Genomic DNA, 19,932 nt, shown 5'->3' on the forward strand with positions numbered 1-19,932 from the left:
TTTTTATATAGCACCTTTCACAACAACTGGCATCCCAAAGCATTTTACAGCCAATCAAGTACTGTTGAAATGCAGCCACTTGGAGCGTAGCAAACACAGCTGCCAATTTGCGCACAGCAAGCTCCCACAAACATCATTGAGATAATGACCAGACTATCTGTTTTTAGTGATGTTAGTTGGGGGATAGAAAATAGGTGCAGGAGTAGGCCATTCGGTCCTTTGAGCCTGCACCACCATTCAATAAGATCATGGCTGATAATTCAACTCAGTACCCCTTTCCTGCTTTCCCGGGAATCAGTCCGGTGAACCTTCGCTGCACTCCCTCAATAGCAAAAATGTCCTTCCTCAGATTAAGAGACCAAAACTGAACACACTATTCCAGGTGCACCAAGACCCTGTACAACTGCAGTAAGACCTCCCTGCTCCTATACACAAATCCTCTAGCTATGAAGGCCAACATACCATTTGCCTTCTTCACCACCTGCTGTACCTGCATGCCAACTTTCAATGACGGATGTCCCATGACTCCCAGGTCTCGTTGCACCTTCCCTTTTCCTAATCTGCTGCCATTCAGATAATCTGCCTTCGTGTTTTTGCCACCAAAGTAGATAACCTCACATTTATCCACATTATACTGCATCTGCCATGTGTTTGCCCACTCACCTAACCTGTCCAAGTCACCCTGCAGCCTCTTAGCGTCCTCCTCACAGCTCACACCGCCACCCAGCTTCGTGTCATCTGCAAACTTGGAGATATTACACTCAATTCCTTCATCTAAATCATTGATGTATATTGTAAATAGCTGAGGTCCCAGCACTGAGCCCTGCGGCACCCCACTAGTCACTGCCTGCCATTCTGAAAAGGACCCATTTATCCCGACCCCCTCTCTCTCCTGTCTGCCAACCAGTTCTCTATCCACGTCAGTACATTACCCCCAATACCACGTGCTTTAATTTTGCACACAATCTCTTGTGTGGGACCTTGTCAAAAGCCTTTTGAAAGTCCAAATACACTACATCCACTGGTTCTCCCTTGTCCACTCTACCAGTTACATCCTCAAAAAATTCTGGATTTGCCAAGTATGATTTCCCTTTCATAAATCCATGCTGACTTGGACCGATCCTGTCACTGCTTTCCAAATGCACTGCTATTTCAACTTTAATAATTGATTCCAACATTTTCCCCACTACTGATGTCCGGCTAAACGGTCTATAATTACTAGTTTTCTCTCTCCCTCCTTTCTTAAAAAGTGGTGTTACATTAGCTACCCTCCAGTCCATAGGAACTGATCCAGAGTCGAGAGACTGTTGGAAAATGGTCACCAATGCATCTACTATTTTTAGGGCCACTTCGTTAAGTACTCTGGGATGCAAACTATCAGGCCCCGGGGATTTATCAACCTTCAATCCCATCAATTTCCCAACACAATTTCCCGCCTAATAAGGTTTTCATTCAGTTCCTCCTTCTCACTGGACCCTCGGTCCCCTAGTCTTTCTGGAAGGTTATATGTGTCTACCTTGGTGAAGACAGAACCAAAGTGTTTGTTTAACTGGTCTGCCATTTCTTTGTTCCCCATTATAAATTCACCTGAATCTGACTGCAAGGGACCTATGTTTGTCTTCACTAATCTTTTTCTCTTCACATATCTATAGAAGCTTTTGCAGTCAGTTTTTATGTTCCCTGCAAGCTTCCTCTCATACTCTATTATCCCCCTCTTAATTAAACCCTTTGTCCTCCTCTGCTGAATTCTAAATTTCTCCCAGTCCTGAGGTTTGCTGCTTTTTCTGGCCAATTTATATGCCCCTTCCTTGGATTTACCACTATCCTAAATTTCCCTTATTAGCCACGGTTGAGCCACCTTCCCCGTTTTATTTTTACTCCAGACAGGGTTGTACAATTGTTGAAGTTCATCCATGTGATCTTTAAATGTTTGCCACTGCCTATCCACCGTCAACCCTTTAAGATAAATATTGCAAGGTCACCGGGGAGAACTTCCCTGCTCTTTTTCAAAATAGTCCTATGGGATATTTTGCATCCACCTGAGAGAGCAGACAAGGCCTCGGTTTAACATCTCATTCGAAAGACTGCATCTCTGACAGTGCAACATTCCCTCACTACGGCACTAGAGTGCCACCCTGGATTCTGTGTTCGTCTCTGGAATGGGGCTTGAACCCATGACCTCACAAGGAAGAGTGCAACCACTGAGCCACACTGACACTAAGCAACACTAAATTGAAATGTCACTAAGTAACCACGGGATGGCTGGTGTAAGATCCGGAAATGCCAGCCTGCTGTACATATAGGAGGATAGTGCAACTGAATGCATGGCTGGCGAGATGGTGAAGGAGGGAGGCATTGGGACCGCTTCTGGGGGAGGTGGGACCTGTACAAGTGGGACGGGTTGCACCTCAATAGAGCTGGGACCAATATCCTCCCGGGGAGGGGGGGGGTTTAATCTAGCTTGGCTGGGGGATGGGAACCTGAGAATAGATTCAGTAGAGAGGGAAGTCAAGCTGGAATTGGAAAGCAAAAATGTAGAAAGTGAATTTGAAGGACAGAGGAAAAGAGGACTAGGAAGTAGTCAACAAGGAGGTTTGGCACCACTAAATGGTATATACGTCAATGCAAGGAGTATAGTAAATAAGGTAGATGAGCTGAGAGCACAGGTAGATACTTGGGACTATGATATTATAGCCACTACAGAGACATGGCTAAAAGAGGGGCAGGTATGACAGCTCAACATTCCTGGTTACAGGATTTTCAAATGGGCTAGAGAGAGGGGTAAAAAGGGCGGGAGGGTCGTAGAATTGATTGAAGAAACTTATAGCTGTGAGGAATGATGATATGTTAGAGGGATCATCAAACGAGGCCATACGGGTCAAACTGAAAAACAAAAAAGGGGCAATCACACGGCTGGGAATGTACTATAGACCCCCAAACGGTGAGAGGGAGATAGAAGAGCAAGTATGTAGGCAAATTTCTGAGAAGTGCAGAAATTATAGAGCAGTAATAGTAGGGGATTTCAACTACCCTAATATTAACTGGGTTAAAATTAGTGTGAAAGGTATCGAGGGTGTGGAATTCCTAAAATGCATTCAGGAGAACGTTTTTAACCTGTATGCAGCAAGCCCAACGTGGGAGGGGGCGGTTCTGGACTTAGTTTTAGGGAATGAGGCTGGGCAGATGGAAGAGGTATCTGTGGGAGAGCATTTAGCTGCTAGTGACCATAATTCAGTTAGATTTAACGTAGTTATGGAAACGGATGAGGATAGACCAGGAATAAAAGTTCTAAATTGGGGAAAAGCCAATTTTGCTGAGCTGAGATGTGATTTAGCCATTGTGACTGGAAACAGCTCCTTGAAGGTAAATCAGTGCCAGAGCAGTGGGAGGCATTCAAGCAGGAGATCCGGAGGGTTCAGGCCAAATATGTGCCCTTAAAGAAAAAGGGTGGGACTAACAAATCTGGAGCCTACTGGATGTCTCGAGATATACAAGGTAGGGTAAAGAAAAAAAGGAGTCCATTATTCAGGAAGCAGTAGCTTTTCAGCATTTGGAAAAGCATAATTCAATCAAGCATAGCCAGCATGGTTTTATGAAAGGGAAATCATGTTTGACAAATTTGCTGGAGTTCTTTGAGAATGTAACGAGCAGGGTGGATAAGGGAACCAGTGGATGAGGTGTATTTGGATTTCCAGAAGGCATTCGATAAGGTGCCACATAAAAGGTTACTGCACAAGATAAAAGTTCACGGGGTTGGGGGTAATATATTAGCATGTATTGAGAATTGGCTAATTAACAGAAAACAGAGAGTCGGGATAAATGGGTCAATTTCTGGTTGTCAAACAGTAATTAATGGGGTGCCACAGAGATCAGTGCTGGGGCCTCAACTATTTACAATCTATATTAATGACTTGGATGAAGGGACTGAGTGTAATGTAGCCAAGTTTGCTGACGATACAAAGACGGGTGGAAAAGCAAATTGTGTGAGGAGGACATAAAAAATCTGCAAAGGGATATAGACAGGCTAAGTGAGTGGGCAAAAATTTGGCAGATTGAGTATAATGTGGGAAAATGTGAGGTTATCCACCTTGGCAGAAAAAATAGAAAAGCAAATTATAATTTAAATGGAGAAAAATTGCTAAGTGCTGCAGTACAGAGGGGACCTGGGGCTTCTTGTGCATGAAACACAAAAAGTTAGTATGCAGATACAGCAAATAATCAAGAAGGCAAATGGAATGTTGGCCTTTATTGCAAGGGGGATAGAGTATAAAAGCAGAGAAGTCTTGCTACAACTGTACAGGGTATTGGTGAGGCCACACCTGGAGTACTGCATACAGTTTTGGTCTCCATATTTAAGGAAGGATATACTTCCATTGGAGGCTGTTCAGAGAAGGTTCACTAGGTTGTTTCCGGAGATGAGAGGGTTGACTTATGAAGATAGGTTGAATCGGTTGGGCCTATACTCATTGGAGTTCAGAAGAATGAGAGGTGATCTTATTGAAACTTAAGATAATGAGGGGGCTCGACAAGGTGGATGCAGAGAGGATATTTCCACTCTTAGGGGAACTAAAACTAGGGGACATAGTCTTAAAATAAGGGGCCGCCCATTTAAAACTGAGATGAGGAGGAATTTCTTCTCAGGTTTGTAAATCTGTGGAATTTTCTGCCCCAGAGAGCTGTGGAGGCTGGGTCATTGAATATATTTAAGACGGAGATAGACAGATTTTTGAGCAATAGGGGTTATGGAGAGCGGGCAGGGAAGTGGAGCTGAGTCCATGATCAGATCAGCCATGATCTTATTAAATGGCAGAGCAGGCTTGAGGGGCCAAATGGCCTACTCCTGCTCCTATTTATTATGTTGTTATGACAGATACCGAGGGCTAAATACCGCAGAATCTCGGGAGTATAGCAAGTGCAGGGGTGAAATTAAAAAGGATATTAGGAAAGCAAAAATAGAGCATGAAAAATTCTTGGCAAGTAAAATCAAGGAAAACCCAAAGATGTTTTATAAATATATTAAGAGCAAGAGGATAACTAAAGAAAGGGTAGCCTATTAGAGACAATGAGGGTAATCTGTGTGTGGAGACAGGAGACGTGGGTATGGTTCTTAATGAATACCTTGTGTCTGTTTTCACAAAAGAGAGGGGCGATGCAGACATTGCTATTGGGGAGGAGGAGTGTGAAATATTAGATGAAATAAACATAGTGAAAGAGAAGGTATTAAGGGGTTTAGGAATTATTGGAAAGAATTCTGAAGGACAGAATAAATCTTCATTTAGAAAGACGCAGATTAAGCAAGGACAGTCAGCACGATTTGTTAAGGGAAGGTCGTGTCTAACTAACTTGATTGAATTTTTTGAGGAGGTAACAAGGAGGGTCGATGAGGGTAATACGTTTGATGTAGTGTATATGGATTTTAGCAAGGCTTTTCATAAGGTCCCACATGGCAGACTGGTCACGAAAGTAAAAGCCCATTGGATCCAGGGCAAACTGGCAAGTTGGATCCAAAATTGGCTCAAAGGCAGGAAGCAAAGGGTTGATGGGTGTTTTTATGACTGGAAGGATGTTTCCAGTGGGGTTCCGCAGGGCTCAGTACTATGTGTCTTGCTTTTTGTGGTATAGACTTGAATATAGGGGGTATGATTAAGAAGTTTGCAGATGATACTAAAATCGGCTGTGTGGTTGATAATGAAGAAGAAAGCTGTAGACTGCAGGAAGATATTAATCAACTGGTCAGGTGGGCAGAACAGTGGCAAATGGAATTCAATCCGAATAAGTGTGAAGTAATGCATTTGGGGAGGGCCAATAAGGAAAGGGAATACACATTAAATGGTAGGACATTGAGAAGTGTAGAGGAACGAAGGGACCTTGGAGTGCAATTCTACAGATCCCTGAAGGTAGCAGGCCAGGTAGATAAGGTGATTAAGAAGACATATGGAATGCTTGTCTTTATTAACCGAGGTATAGAATACAAGAGCACTGGGGTTATGCTTGAACCGTATAAAACACTAGTTGGGCCACAGCTAGAGTACTGCGTGCAGTTCTGTTTAGCGCATTACAGGAAGGATGTGAATTCACTGGAGAGGGTTCAGAGATTTACGAGGATGTTGCCAAGAGTGGAGAATCTTAGCTATGAGGACAGATTGGATAGACTGGGTTTGTTTTCCTTGGAACAGAGGAGGCTGAGGGGAGACCTTACTGAGGTGTATAAAATTATGAGAGGCCTAGATATAGTAGATAAAAAGGGCCTATTTCCCTTAGCAGTGGGGTTAACAACCAGGGGGCATACATTTAAAGTAATTGGTAGAGGTTTAGAGGGGATTTGAGGGGAAATTTCTTCACGCAGGGGGTTGTGGGAGTCTGGAACTCACTGCCTGAAAGGGTGGTAGAGGCAAAAACCCTCACCACATTTGAAAAGTACTTGAAGTGCCATAACCTGCAGGGCTACGGATCTAGAGCTGGAAAGTGGGATTCGCCTGGGCAGTCTCTTGTTGGCCGGCATGGACATGATGGGCCGAAATGGCCTCATTCCCTGCTGTAAACTTCTATGATTCTATGTATCGTGGCAGTCAGCTGAGACAGTCGAGCCCTATGCAGCAAGTTCTACATTGCACTTGGCTGATTCTGTAAGTGTCTGTACAGGGAGCTCCACTATAGACCGCACCCGACATATACCTGACCCCGGGTGTGCTTGAAAGGACAGTGTGGAAGGAGCTTTACTCTGTCTCTACCCTTTGCTTATTTGACCTGAGATGATTTGATGTAGCTAGGTTACCGATAAAGAGATAAAAGTGTTTTGTTCCCCAGTGTAGACATTCCTGTCTCTGTGATCACAGAATTTTATCCAGAATTACATTGGCTCTGAAATTCAGTTTTGTCCTTCCCGCGGGCATTTTAGAGAAAAAATACACACCTACCTTAAGCTGCTGCCCACGTTCGACTTTCTGATGCTGTGGCCTGAGCTGACTGCGCATGCACGTCAGGACATGCACAGGCCTAGAGCTGGAGTCACGTGGCTCTGGGCAGCCAATCAGGTAAAGTATCATAGTAATAGGAGTTCCGAAAAGTCCTAAACTCCTATTACATTGATTGAGAAACAGCCCCAAACACCCAAAACAATAATTTAAAAAAATAGAAAATATACACCACATTCATTTAAATTAAAGTTATTAATGTCTTTAAAAAATATATATTTTCCCGATTTTTAAAAAGTTTTTTAAAATAAACTTACCGTTGTGGGGAGGGTTTTTAATGATAAGATATGTTTTCATAACTTTATGTTTATGTTTTTTTGTTTTTTAAAACACTTGCGCCTGTAAAAGTAAGCTATGTGCCTGCTTTTTCAGGCGCAAGATTTTTGAGGACATTTGTAAGCATAAATATCGGAAATTTGCACTTACAAATGTCCTTGCTCCCGATCTGTCAAGCCAGAAACTTGACAGATCGGAATAGCCGGTTTTCAGCGCATGCGCATTGCGTGCCGAAAACCGGCTTTTCCGATGCCTTCCTGGGTCCATACAAACTTTGTGCGCACCCGGGGAGGCCGGAATTTCAGAGCCATTGTGTTGTAAATGTTGTAATTGCAGTGTGTCCAAATGCTTTCGTGCATTTACTGTGTGCTGTACTTGGAGTGTGTGCTGTACTTGGAGTGTGTGCATATGTGCCGTGTTTCCAGTGGTGCATGTTGTACAGCTTTCTTGCTCTTTTCACTTCGTTGCTTTAAATGTCGAATTACACACACACTCAGTTGAACTAAATGGCAGGATCAGGTCTTTTATATAGACATTCATAACTATACAAACCTACTGAGACCCAAACACTTCACAAGCCAACTTTCTGCTTGGTTCCGATTTCCAGTGGCTGCTTGTGAGGCACACACCTTCCGAATGTCCAGTGTGTGTGTGTCTAACAAAAACCAGTTCCATCTCTTATACCTAAAAAGCCTTTGAACTCATTTCCTTGCATAGTCATCATCATCATCGTAGGGAGTCCCTCGGAATCGAGGAAGACTTGCTTCCACTCTTAAACTGAGTCCTTGGGTGGCTGAACAGTCCAGTACAAGAACCATAGTCCCTGTCACAGGTGGGACAAATCGTTGTTGAGGGAAAGGGTGGGTGGGACTGGTTTGCCGCATGCTCTTTCCGCTGCCTGCGCTTGATTTCTGCATGCTCACGGCGATGAGACTCGAGGTCCTCGGCGAGCTCCCAGATGCATTTCCTCCACTTAGGGCGGTCTTTAGCCAGGGACTCCCAGGTGTCGGTGGGGATGTTCCAATTTATCAGGGAGGCTTTGAGGGTGTCCTTGCATAGTACATACAGACAATTAACATGCAGTCGATGTAGACTCAAATGGCATTGTCCTGAAATCACAGCTAACTGCTTTCTGAATTACTATACACAAACCTCCAGGCCAGGTCCAAGACCACCCCAACCTCTGTCGTTGAGCTACAGTACGTGGATAACACCTGCATCTGTGCACATTCAGAGGCTGAACTCCAGGACATAGTCGACGTATTTACTGAGGCGTACGAAAGCATGGGCCTTATGCTAAACATCCATAAGACAGAGGTCCTCCACCAGCCTGTCCTCGCCGCACAGCACTGCCCCCCAGTCATCAAGATCCATGGCGCGGCCCTGGACAAAGTGGACCATTTCCCATACCTCGGGAGCCTTTTATCAACCAAAACAGACATTGATGAGGAGATTCAACACCGCCTCCAGTGCGGAAAAGAGTGTTTGAAGACCAGGCCCGCAAATATACCACCAAGTTCATGGTCTACAGGGCTGTAGTAATACCCACCCTCCTGTATGGCTCAGAGACATGGACCATGTACAGTAGACACCTCAAGTAGCTGGAAAAATACCACCAACGATGCTTCCGCAAGATCCTACAAGTCCCTTGGGAGGACAGACGCACCAGCATTAGTATCCTCATCCAGGCCAACATTGAAGCACTGACCCTACTTGATCAGCTCCACTGTGCAGGCCACATTGTCCGCATGCCAGACACGAGATTCCCAAAGCAAGCGCTCTACTCTGAACTCTTTCGTGGCAAAGGAGCCAAAGGTGGACAGAGGAAACGTTACAAGGACACCCTCAAAGCCTCTCTGATAATGTGCAACATCCCCACTGACACCTGGGAGTCCCTGGCCAAAGACCGCCCTAAGTGGAGGAAAAGCATCTGGGAGCTCGCCGAGCATCTCGAGTCTCATCGCCGAGAGCATGCAAAAGACAAGCGCAGGCAGCGGAAAGAATGTGTGGCAAATCTGTCCCTCCCTCCCTTACCCTCAGCAGCTGTCTGTCCCACCTGTGGCAGGGACTGTGGCTCTCGTATTGGACTGTTCAGCCACATAAGGACTCATTGTAAGTGTGGAAGCACGTCTTCCCCGATTCCGAGGGATTGCCTATGATGCTGACACAAACCAGATTGTTTCCTGGCATAGTAACAAATAATACATTGAAATAGTTAATTACAGACGATGTTCTGAATTACTGTACACAAACCAGGTGATCAGGAGTTTCTTTGATTCCATGCATAGATAGTATCGATGATGTATGCAAATAGTTAACATACAGATAAATGACCAGCTACTCATTATCCTGGTCAAGTCTCACTGCCACAAAATTACTCCCACCATGACGTATTGTAAACACACATGTGATCCGATAGACACACTTCAGTGGCTAAATGGCTCCATATCGTCCAGCAGCCTGTTTTGATCCGAACATCTTGTTTTAATACAAACTTCAATTTTCAACTTTTACCCCTTTCCATATCTCCAGACTGCGCCGAAACAAAAAGATTCAGAAATGCGGGCTTGTGCTCCCATAGTGTACATGCCGCGCTTACAGTGGTGTATGTGCCACGTTTACAGTGGTGCATGTGCCGCGTTTACAGTGGTGCATGTGCCGCGTTTACAGTGGTGCATGTGCCGCGTTTACAGTGGTGCATGTGCCGCGTTTACAGTGGTGCATGTGCCGCGTTTACAGTGGTGCATGTGCCGCGTTTACAGTGGTGCATGTGCCGCGTTTACAGTGGTGCATGTGCCACGTTTACAGTGGTGCATGTGCCGTGTTTACAGTGGTGCATGTGCCGTGTTTACAGTGGTGCATGTGCCGCGTTTACAGTGGTGCATGTGCCGCGTTTACAGTGGTGCATGTGCCGCGTTTACAGTGGTGCATGTGCCGCGTTTACAGTGGTGCATGTGCCGCGTTTACAGTGGTGCATGTGCCGCGTTTACAGTGGTGCATGTGCCGCGTTTACAGTGGTGTATATGTGCCGTGTTTACAGTGGTGTATATGTGCCGCGTTTGCAGTGGTGCATGCGCCGCGTTTACAGTGGTGCATGCGCCGCGTTTACAGTGGTGCATGTGCCGCGTTTACAGTGGTGCATGTGCCGCGTTTACAGTGGTGCATGTGCCGCGTTTACAGTGGTGCATGTGCCGCGTTTACAGTGGTGCATGTGCCGCGTTTACAGTGGTGCATGTGCCGCGTTTACAGTGGTGCATGTGCCGCGTTTACAGTGGTGCATGTGCCGCGTTTACAGTGGTGCATGTGCCGCGTTTACAGTGGTGCATGTGCCGCGTTTACAGTGGTGCATGTGCCGCGTTTACAGTGGTGTATATGTGCCGCGTTTACAGTGGTGTATATGTGCCGCGTTTACAGTGGTGTATATGTGCCGCGTTTACAGTGGTGTATATGTGCCGCGTTTACAGTGGTGTATATGTGCCGCGTTTACAGTGGTGTATATGTGCCGCGTTTACAGTGTTGTATGCGCCGCGTTTACAGTGGTGCGTGTGCGCCGCGTTTACAGTGGTGCGTGTGCGCCGCGTTTACAGTGGTGCGTGTGCGCCGCGTTTACAGTGGTGCGTGTGCGCCGCGTTTACAGTGGTGTATATGTGCCGCGTTTACAGTGGTGTAAGTGCGCCGCGTTTACAGTGGTGTATATGCGCCGCGTTTACAGTGGTGTATATGTGCCGCGTTTACAGTGGTGTATATGTGCCGCGTTTACAGTGGTGTATGTGCCGCGTTTACAGTGGTGCGTGTGCGCCGCGTTTACAGTGGTGCGTGTGCGCCGCGTTTACAGTGGTGCGTGTGCGCCGCGTTTACAGTGGTGCGTGTGCGCCGCGTTTACAGTGGTGCGTGTGCGCCGCGTTTACAGTGGTGTGTGTGCGCCGCGTTTACAGTGGTGTATATGTGCCGTGTTTACAGTGGTGTGTGTGCGCCGCGTTTACAGTGGTGTATATGTGCCGTGTTTACAGTGGTGTAAGTGCGCCGCGTTTACAGTGGTGTATATGTGCCATGTTTACAGTGGTGTATGTGCTATATTTACAGGGAAGGTAAATCTGGTGGACCTGAAGCAGAAGATTTTTCCTACATTCTCCAGCTTGGAGCAGACGGGGACAATGAGGTGAAAGTTCATTCTAATCCAACGCGTGGAACACTGCTGGGAGCAGCCTTCAAGCATCTTCCCACCATCCGTGCCCGCTACCTCGCTCACTTTGCTCACCTCCAGTCTGCCATCATGCGGTCCCAGGCGATCTACACGGGCCAGAATCACTTGGTCCAATCGGTGTTGCTCCCCGAGATGAAGGGTCCTCTCCTGCCGACTGATTGGGCCTTCCTGCCCCTGATCAACATGTATGACCAGGTGAACCGAGAGGAAATGAAAGGCAAGACGGTCGATTCACTTCCTGTCAACTTTGTGGAAATGGTGACCAGCAGCCTCCAGTTGGCGCTGTTGCTGGAGACCTGGCGAGGTGGGCTCCTGCAGGGTCTGCCCCTGGCCGCCAAACTGGCGCGGCTCGCGTGCGTGTTCCTCACGGGCAGCAACCTGTTCCTGGAGCCGGCCATTCACGACAATTTGGCGGCACTCCTGTCAATCTACTGCCAGCGCAAGAGGATCGACTCCCTGGACCTGAGTGCCCCGCTCCCGGGACTGATCTCCTTTCACGACCTGTACGTCAACCTCCTCGAGCAGTTCGAGAGCGTCTCGTTTGGTGACCAGCTCTTCGGTTGCTTTCTTCTGCTGCCCCTACAGAGGAGGTTCGACACTCAGCTGCGCCAGGCTGTCTTCGGGGAGCATGTTGGCGTGTTGCGGGCGCTTGGAGTGCCGCTGCAGCAGGTATGCGAACTGTTTTGATTTCTCGAAGCTCAGACGTTTGGTTCCTCAATGGCCCAACGTTTGGTTTCTCAATGTGACCTGGAAATGACTCAGCAAGTTGATGACCCAACCATAAGTGATTGGATTTGGGGAGCTAGGCGGCGGGTCAGTTGGATGCTGCCCTCTTACGTCAGGAACCTGGGTTCAAAATCCAGTCTAAACTGAGAGGGCAGACCATCTTCTGTCTGCTGACTATAAGAGCATGTGAGATGATTTTGACCAGTCTCATTCTAGATACTAGTTGACATGAGGTCCCAACACATAATTGACTCTAACGGCCTCCTTTACATTGGGACTGAGGCAGATAGCTGGGGGAGAAGTGGAGGGGGGTTTACCAGACATGCTGACATGTGCCATGCTTGTCCTGGGGATGATTAGTGCTGATGTGCCTGACATGATATTCCCCACCTCGATGAACACAAAACTTACAAAGGGTAAAAGATCGGCTTATATTTTGCACGTTACAAATTCTTGCTGCGAAGCATTTTGAATAACTGATAATGCAGTGAATTTTATGTTTGTGGAGGGATAAGAGAAACTGGGATTGTTCTCCCTAGAGTGGAGAAGGTTATGGGGTGATTTTTAAAAGGTGTTCAAAATTATGATGGGTTTTGATGGAGTAAATAAGAAGAAACAGTTTCCACTGGAAGGAGGTTCCGTAACCAGAGGACACAGATTTAAGGTAATTAGCAAAACAGCTAGGAGAGGAGATGAGAAAAACTATTTATGCGGCGAGTTGTTGTAATCTGCAAAGCATTGTCTGAAAGGGCAGTGGAAGCAGATGCATTCGTAACTTTTAAATAGGAATTGGATATATACTTGAAAAGGAAAACTTGCAGGGCTATGGGGAAAGATCGGGAGTGGGATTATTCGGACAGCTCTTTCAAAGAGACAGCACAGGCACGATGGGCCGAATGATGACCTCCTGTGCTGTGTGATTCGCTACAAAGCGAAAGAATTACTTGCATTTATACAGCGCCTTTAACGTAGTAAAACATCCCAAGACACATCACAGGAGTGTTGGCAAACTAAATTTAGACAGCAAGCCACATGAGATATTAGGACAGGTGATCAAAAGCTTGGCCAAAGAAGTAGTTTTTAAGGAGCATCTTGCAGGAGGAGGGAGAGGTGGCGAGGTTTAGGGAGGGAATTCCAGAGCTTAGGGCCTAGGCAGCTGAAGGCCCGGCCGCCAATGCTGGGGCGATGAAAATCGCGGATGCGCGTGAGCCCAGAATTGGAGGAGTGCAGAGATCTCAGAGGGTTGTAAGGCTGAAAGAAATCTGAGTTAGGGAGGGATGGGCCCACGGAAGGATTTGAACACGAGGATGAGAATGTTAAAATGGAGGCTTTGCCGGCTTGACAGTCAATGTAGGTCACCAAGCACAGGGGGTGATGGGTGACAGCCTTGTGGTCACTTGCACTTAACATGGAGATGGTCTGCTCACAGTTTTCAAGTCATGCAACCTTTTTGTGTATCGGAACAGCTGCCAATCCCCTTGGAGAACTACACTCATCCTGCAGAGTCATCCCTGGATCTGCTGCGGCAGTACTTCAAGACCTTGGTGACTGGCACCCTGCGCCTCAGCTGGTGTCCTGTGCTCTACGCAGTGGCAGTTGCTCACGTCAACAGTTTCATCTTCTCCCAGGAGGCCGTCGATGAGGTAAGGCGACGTCTGACTGAACATTCCTTGCAATCGGTGCGAATCTTGAGAGAACACGGGGGAGGGGGAAATTGAAAATTTCAAGACGAGAAGGATAGGGCTTACGTTTGCCTCGGCCCTCCTGCTGCCTGTGTCACCTCCAGACTCAGCCATTCCAAAGTTCTCCTGGCTGGCCTCCCATCTCCATAAACTTCAGCTCGTCCTAAATTCTACTGCTCACATCCGAACCCACACCAAGTACCGCAAGCCCATCATCCCTGTGCTCACTGACCTACCATGTTCCTCAACACCTCCAATTGAAAAGTTTCATCCTTGTGTTCAAATTCCTTAACAAGGCTATTAAGGCACATGGAACTAAAGCGGGTAAATGGAGTTGAGGTACAGGCCCGCCATGAGAGGCTGAATGGCTGCCTTCTGTGTCTATGGAAGCTCCCACACAATGGCCCAGTGACCAAAGACCACTCACCCGGTATGGCCTCCAAACCTTCAGAGCGTGGAGATTGCAAGTTCGATCTGCTCTGTGCAGAGTTCCGTGATCCCAGGCAGGATAGCAGTTGGTGGAGTAGAGTTGGCACAAGCACCGTTGGGAAATAATCGGCCAGGGTGCCTGCTCCTGATCGCTAACCAGTGCAGCTGTCAGAATGCCGCGGGTACGGTCAGGATTGCGCTCAGTTATGGTGCCCCTGCGGTCGAATAGTCTGCTGAACGATGGTTACTTGGGTGAGATGCTGGTTGTACTCATGGATTCAGCAACATTGGGAAGGGAGGGAGAAAGAAAGTCCTGAAACAAATCTGGCGCTAAGCAGATATGCTCACCCCCACCCTTGCAATTTAATTGTGAATTCCAAGCCATACTTCTGGTTCAGATACCACAGTGAAGCTAAATTTAAAGGGCCACATTTTTCATCAAAGTGTTGGCCAAACTTTTATTTCCTCCTCCCCTTTGGTTACAGACATGCAACTTGATTTCAGTCGCGTCGGAATGAACCGTCTTGTTGCTGATGGTTTACTGGGCTGTTCTATCCTTCCAAAAACCGTGAATGCAATAAAGAAAGAGAGAACTTGCATTTGTCTTGTCTTTCGGATGGGATGTTAAATCGAGGTCCCATCTGTTCTCTCAGGTGGATGTAAATGATCCCACGGCCACTATTTAAAGAGTAGGAGCATTGTCCCCGGTATGCTGGACAAAATTCATCCCTCAACCAACATCTGGTCATCATCACATTGCTGTTTGTGGGACCTTGCTGAGAATAAAGTGACTGCCACGTTTCCTACATTACAACTTGATGCATTTCAAAAGTACTTAATTGATTGTAAGACATTTTGGGGCATCCTGATGTTGTGAAAGGCATTATATAAATGCAAGTCTCTCTCTTTTCTCTGCTACTTCACTTACACCTCAAGTGCCTGTCAAAGTTGACCTAACTGCACATGTGCCCGGTGCAGTTGGATAGCAGGTAAAAGTTGGAACCCCTTATTCTCCATCTTTCTGGTTCCAACACTCTTTTCCACGTACCTCCCTCAGTTATTCCGAGGTAGATCGTCGTCAAAGGCCGCAGGCACGGTCTGACCTCATGCTGAGCAAGCCATTGTCGTGATACATAATCCATCAAGTAGTAATGCAAGACTGGGAAATGGTGCTAGGGCTAAATCAGGACTGTAAGGAGCCAACCAATGGTGACTGCATGATAGTTAGATAAGAGATGCAGTAGAGTACCTTTACCTTGACTTTATATCACACCTTTAACGTAGTAAAACATTTTGATGCTTCACAGGAGTGTTATTAAACACAACTTGACACCAAGCCACATAGAGATATTGAGCAAAGAGTCGTTTTTGAGCAGTGTCTTATAGGATGAGAGAGAGGCAGAGCGGTTTAGTGAGGGAATTCCAGAACTTAAGAATAAGGCAGCTGAAGGCACGGCTGCCAATGGTGGGGTGAAGAAAGTGGGGGACGGACAAGAGTTCATAATTGGAGGTCATAGAGATCGGGATGGGCGAAGCCATGGAGCACAAGGATGAGAATTTTAAATTTGTGACGTTGGACGAGGAGTCAATGCAGGTCTGCGAGCACAGGGGTGATGGCTGATCGGGACTTTACTTGCTGCCACGACTGGTGCCTGACAATTTAATAATGGGCAGGTTATTGGGTGGTGGCTGGTGGTTGTAGGCCTGTTGCCCCAACAGGAGATAGTGCCTCCAGAAAAGGAGGTGAGAAAATGGAATAAAAAATGAAAGCCATGCAGAGGGGGACCTTATTCTATGGTAAATCGGTTGCTCAAGTGTTAGCTTAGACCTGCAAGCAAGGTGGCAATCAATCTTTGAAAGTGTCCTTCTAAAAGTAAATAGTCTTTCTGGCCCTCGATCCCCAAGGCATTGCAGTGTTTTCTGTGAAGTAGCTCATTGATTACTCTCGAGTTCTCAAGATTCATGGAAAGCAAGTTGGTCCCTGTTGCCCTTCAAGCTTTCCTACCACACTCTGTTGGTGTAATTGATTCGTTGGCACTTTCCTTAATTAGAGTGCATCTGTCATGAAAAGAAAGACTTGCATTTATATAGCGCCTTTCACGACCTCCGGATGCTCCCAAAGCGCTTCACAGCCAATTAAGTATTTTTTGAAGTGAAGTCACTGTTGTAATGCAGGGAATGCAGCAGCCAGTGTGCACACAGCAACTTCCCACAAATGGCATTGTGATGAGGTCAGATAATCTGTTTCTGTGATGTTGGCCAGGACACCAGGAAAAGCGCCCACGGTCGTCTTCAGAATAGTGCTGTGGGATCTTGTACATCAGCCGACACGGCAGACGGGGCCTCAGTTTAGGGTCTCATCCAGAAGACATGCAGCGCCCCTTTCAATACTGGACTGGAGTGTCAGTCGAGATTTTGTGCTCTGCAGTGGGACTTACAATCTTCCACATGTTGTGAGTTCAACAAAATATCAGGGTGGGTCCATGTACAGAATTCACTAAAAGCTAGTGGACAGATACAAAAAAAAGGAAAAAGCTAAATGAATGTTAGCTTTCATCTCGAAGGGGTTGGAATATAAAGGGGTGGAAGTTATGCTACAGTTGTACAAAGCTCTGGTTAGACCCCATCTGGAGCACTGCGTTCAGTTCTGGGTACTGCACCTCAGGAAGGGTATATTGGCCTTGGAGGGGCTGCAGCACAGATTCACCAGAATGATACCGGGGCTCAAAGGGTTAAATTATTAACAGGTTGCATAAATTAGGCTTGTATTCTCGTGTATAGATATAATTGTGGTGTTTAAGATGATTAAAGGATTTGTTAGGTATTGTAGAGCCACCTAGTGGACTACTGATGTAATAACCAAGGAGATAGAACAGATGGGCATGGCATTGGATGATGAGATTAGTAATGAGATAAGTAAAGTACATTTAAAATAAAAAGAGGGGATATATTAAATAAACTAATCAAGAGGGTTAAACCCCTGGTCTGGATGGAATGCATCTACACATTTTAAAAGTATCTAGGGAAGAGCTAGCAGAAGCATTACTACACATATTTAATAATTCGCTACAAAAAGGTGTAGTTGGAGAGGACTGGCAGATAGCTAATACCTATATTTAAGAAGGTGGTTAGAACGTGTCCTGGGAATTATAAACCAGTCAACTTAACATCGGTGGAAGGGAAAATAATGGAAACCCTACTAAAGGAGAAAATAGACGAACATCTAGAAACGAAAAATATGAATAGTCAGTATGGATTTCAAAAGGGAAAATCTTGCTTGACCAACCTTATTGAATTTTTTGAGAGGTAACAGAGAATAGACAATGGTAATGCAGTAGATGTAATTTATCCAGATTTTCAAAAGGCCTTCGATAAGGTTCTCCATAATAGACTGATGAACAAGGTCAAAGAATGCGGAGTCAGGGGACAAGTAGCAAAATGGATTGCTGGCTGGCTCCAAGACAGAAAGCAGAGAGTAGGGGTAAACGGTAGCTATTCACAGTGGCAGAAGGTGGGTAGTGGTGTTCGACACAGATCAATGCTGGGACCACTGTTGTTCACAATTTATATTAACGATTTACACTTTGGAATCCAAAACACAATTTCTAAATTTGCAGAGGACACCAAATTGTGGAGGATAGTCAGTACTGAGGAGGACTGTGAAAAAATTACAGGAGGAAATTAATAAACTTGCAGAATTGGTATATCATTGGAAAATGAAGTTCAACACATAAATGTGAGGTATTATATTTTGGTGAGAAGAATAGGGAAGAACACTTATTTTTGTTAATTCATTCATGGAATGTGGGTGTCGCTGGCAAGGCCAGCATTTATTGTCCATCATTAATTGCCCTTGAGAAGGTGGTGGTGAGCCGCCTTCTTGAACCGCTGCAGTCCGTGTGTTGAAGGAACTCCCACAGTGCTTTAGAGAGGGAGTTCCTGGATTTTGAGCCAGCAACGATGAAGTAAGGGTGATATACTTCCAAGTCAGGATGGTGTGTAACTTGGAGGGGATCGTGGAGGTGGCGGTGTTCCCATATATCTGTTGCCCTTGCCCTTCTAGTTGGTAGAGGTCGGGGTTTGGGAGGTGCTGCCAAAGAAGTGAGAACTGGTTGACAGACAGGAAGCAAAGAGTAGGAGTAAATGGTTACTTTTCAGAATGGTAGGCAGTGACTAGTGGGGTACCGCAAGGTTCTGTGCTGGGGCCCCAGCTGTTTACATTGTACATTAATGATTTAGACGAGGGGATTAAATGTAGTATCTCCAAATTTGCGGATGACACTAAGTTGGGTGGCAGTGTGAGCTGCGAGGAGGATGCTATGAGGCTGCAGAGTGACTTGGATAGGTTAGGTGAGTGGGAAATGTATGGCAGATGAAGTATAATGTGGATAAATGTGAGGTTATCCACTTTGGTGGTAAAAACAGAGAGATAGACTATTATCTGAATGGTGACAGATTAGGAAAAAGGGAGGTGCAACGAGACCTGGGTGTCATGGTACATCAGTCATTGAAGGTTGGCATGCAGGTGCAGCAGGCGGTTAAGAAAGCAAATAGCATGTTGGCCTTCATAGCGAGGGGATTTGAGTACAGGGGCAGGGAGGTGTTACTACAGTTGTACAGGGCCTTGGTGTGGCCACACCTGGAGTATTGTGTACAGTTTTGGTCTCCTAACTTGAGGAAGGACATTCTTGCTATTGAGGGAGTGCAGCGAAGGTTCACCAGGCTGATTCCCGGGATGTTTGGACTGACATATCAAGAAAGATTGGATCAACTGGCTTGTATTCACTGGAGTTCAGAAGAATGAGAGGGGTTCTCATCGAAACATTTAAAATTCTGATGGGTTTAGACAGGTTAGATGCAGGAAGAATGTTCCCAATGTTGGGCAAGTCCAGAACCAGGGGTCACAGTCTAAGGATAAGGGGTAAACCATTTAGGACCGAGATGAGGAGAAACTTCTTCACCCAGAGAGTGGTGAAACTGTGGAATTCTCTACCACAGAAAGTTGTTGAGGCCAATTCAGTAAATATATTCAAAAAGGAGTTAGATGAAGTCCTTACTACTAGGGGGATCAAGGGGTATGGCGAGAAAGCAGGAATGGGGTACTGAAGTTGCATGTTCAGCCATGAACTCATTGAATGGCGGTGCAGGCTCGAAGGGCCGAATGGCCTACTCCTGCACCTATTTTCTATGTTTCTAAGCCTTGGTGAGTTGCTGCAGCGCATCGTATAGATGGTACACACTGCAGCCACGGTAGGCCCGTGGTGGAGGGAGTGAATGTTGAAGGTGGTGGACGGAGTGCCAATCAAGCTGGCTGCTTTCTCCTGGATGGTGTGTTGCTTGAGGCTGTACTCAGCCAGGCAAGTGGAGAGTATAAAATCACACTTCTGACTTGCGCCTTGTAGATGGTGGAAAGGCTTTGGGGAGTCAGGAGGTGAGACACTCACCACAGAATACCCAGCCTCTGACCTGCTCTTGTTGCCACAGTATTTATGTGGCTGGTCTAGTTAAGTTTCTGATCAATAATGGCCCCCAGGATGTTGATGGTGGGCGATTCTGCGATGGTAATGACGTTGAATGTCAAGGGGACGTGGTTAGACTCTCGCTTGTTGGAGATGGTCATTGCCTGGCATTTGTATAGCTA

The 19,932-nt window shown here is 46.3% G+C and overlaps 1 protein-coding gene across 5 annotated transcripts in view; it reads left to right on the plus strand.

Moving 5' to 3' along the window:
- The window catches only part of rpap1 (RNA polymerase II associated protein 1), a 154,979-nt gene that overhangs the window by 114,333 nt on the left and 20,714 nt on the right, over positions 1-19,932 (plus strand). For 4 of the 5 annotated variants that reach the window (XM_070878833.1, XM_070878834.1, XM_070878835.1 and 1 more), the window contains 2 exons: positions 11,334-12,123; positions 13,647-13,823. In XM_070878833.1, the coding sequence (XP_070734934.1) occupies positions 11,334-12,123; positions 13,647-13,823 (967 nt within the window). The remainder of the gene's footprint in view (positions 1-11,333; positions 12,124-13,646; positions 13,824-19,932) is intronic. The other variant, XM_070878837.1, reaches the window with a different exon arrangement.

This window comes from Pristiophorus japonicus, chromosome 4 (genome assembly GCF_044704955.1).
Source record: "Pristiophorus japonicus isolate sPriJap1 chromosome 4, sPriJap1.hap1, whole genome shotgun sequence".
NCBI classification, from domain to species: Eukaryota; Metazoa; Chordata; class Chondrichthyes; family Pristiophoridae; genus Pristiophorus; species Pristiophorus japonicus.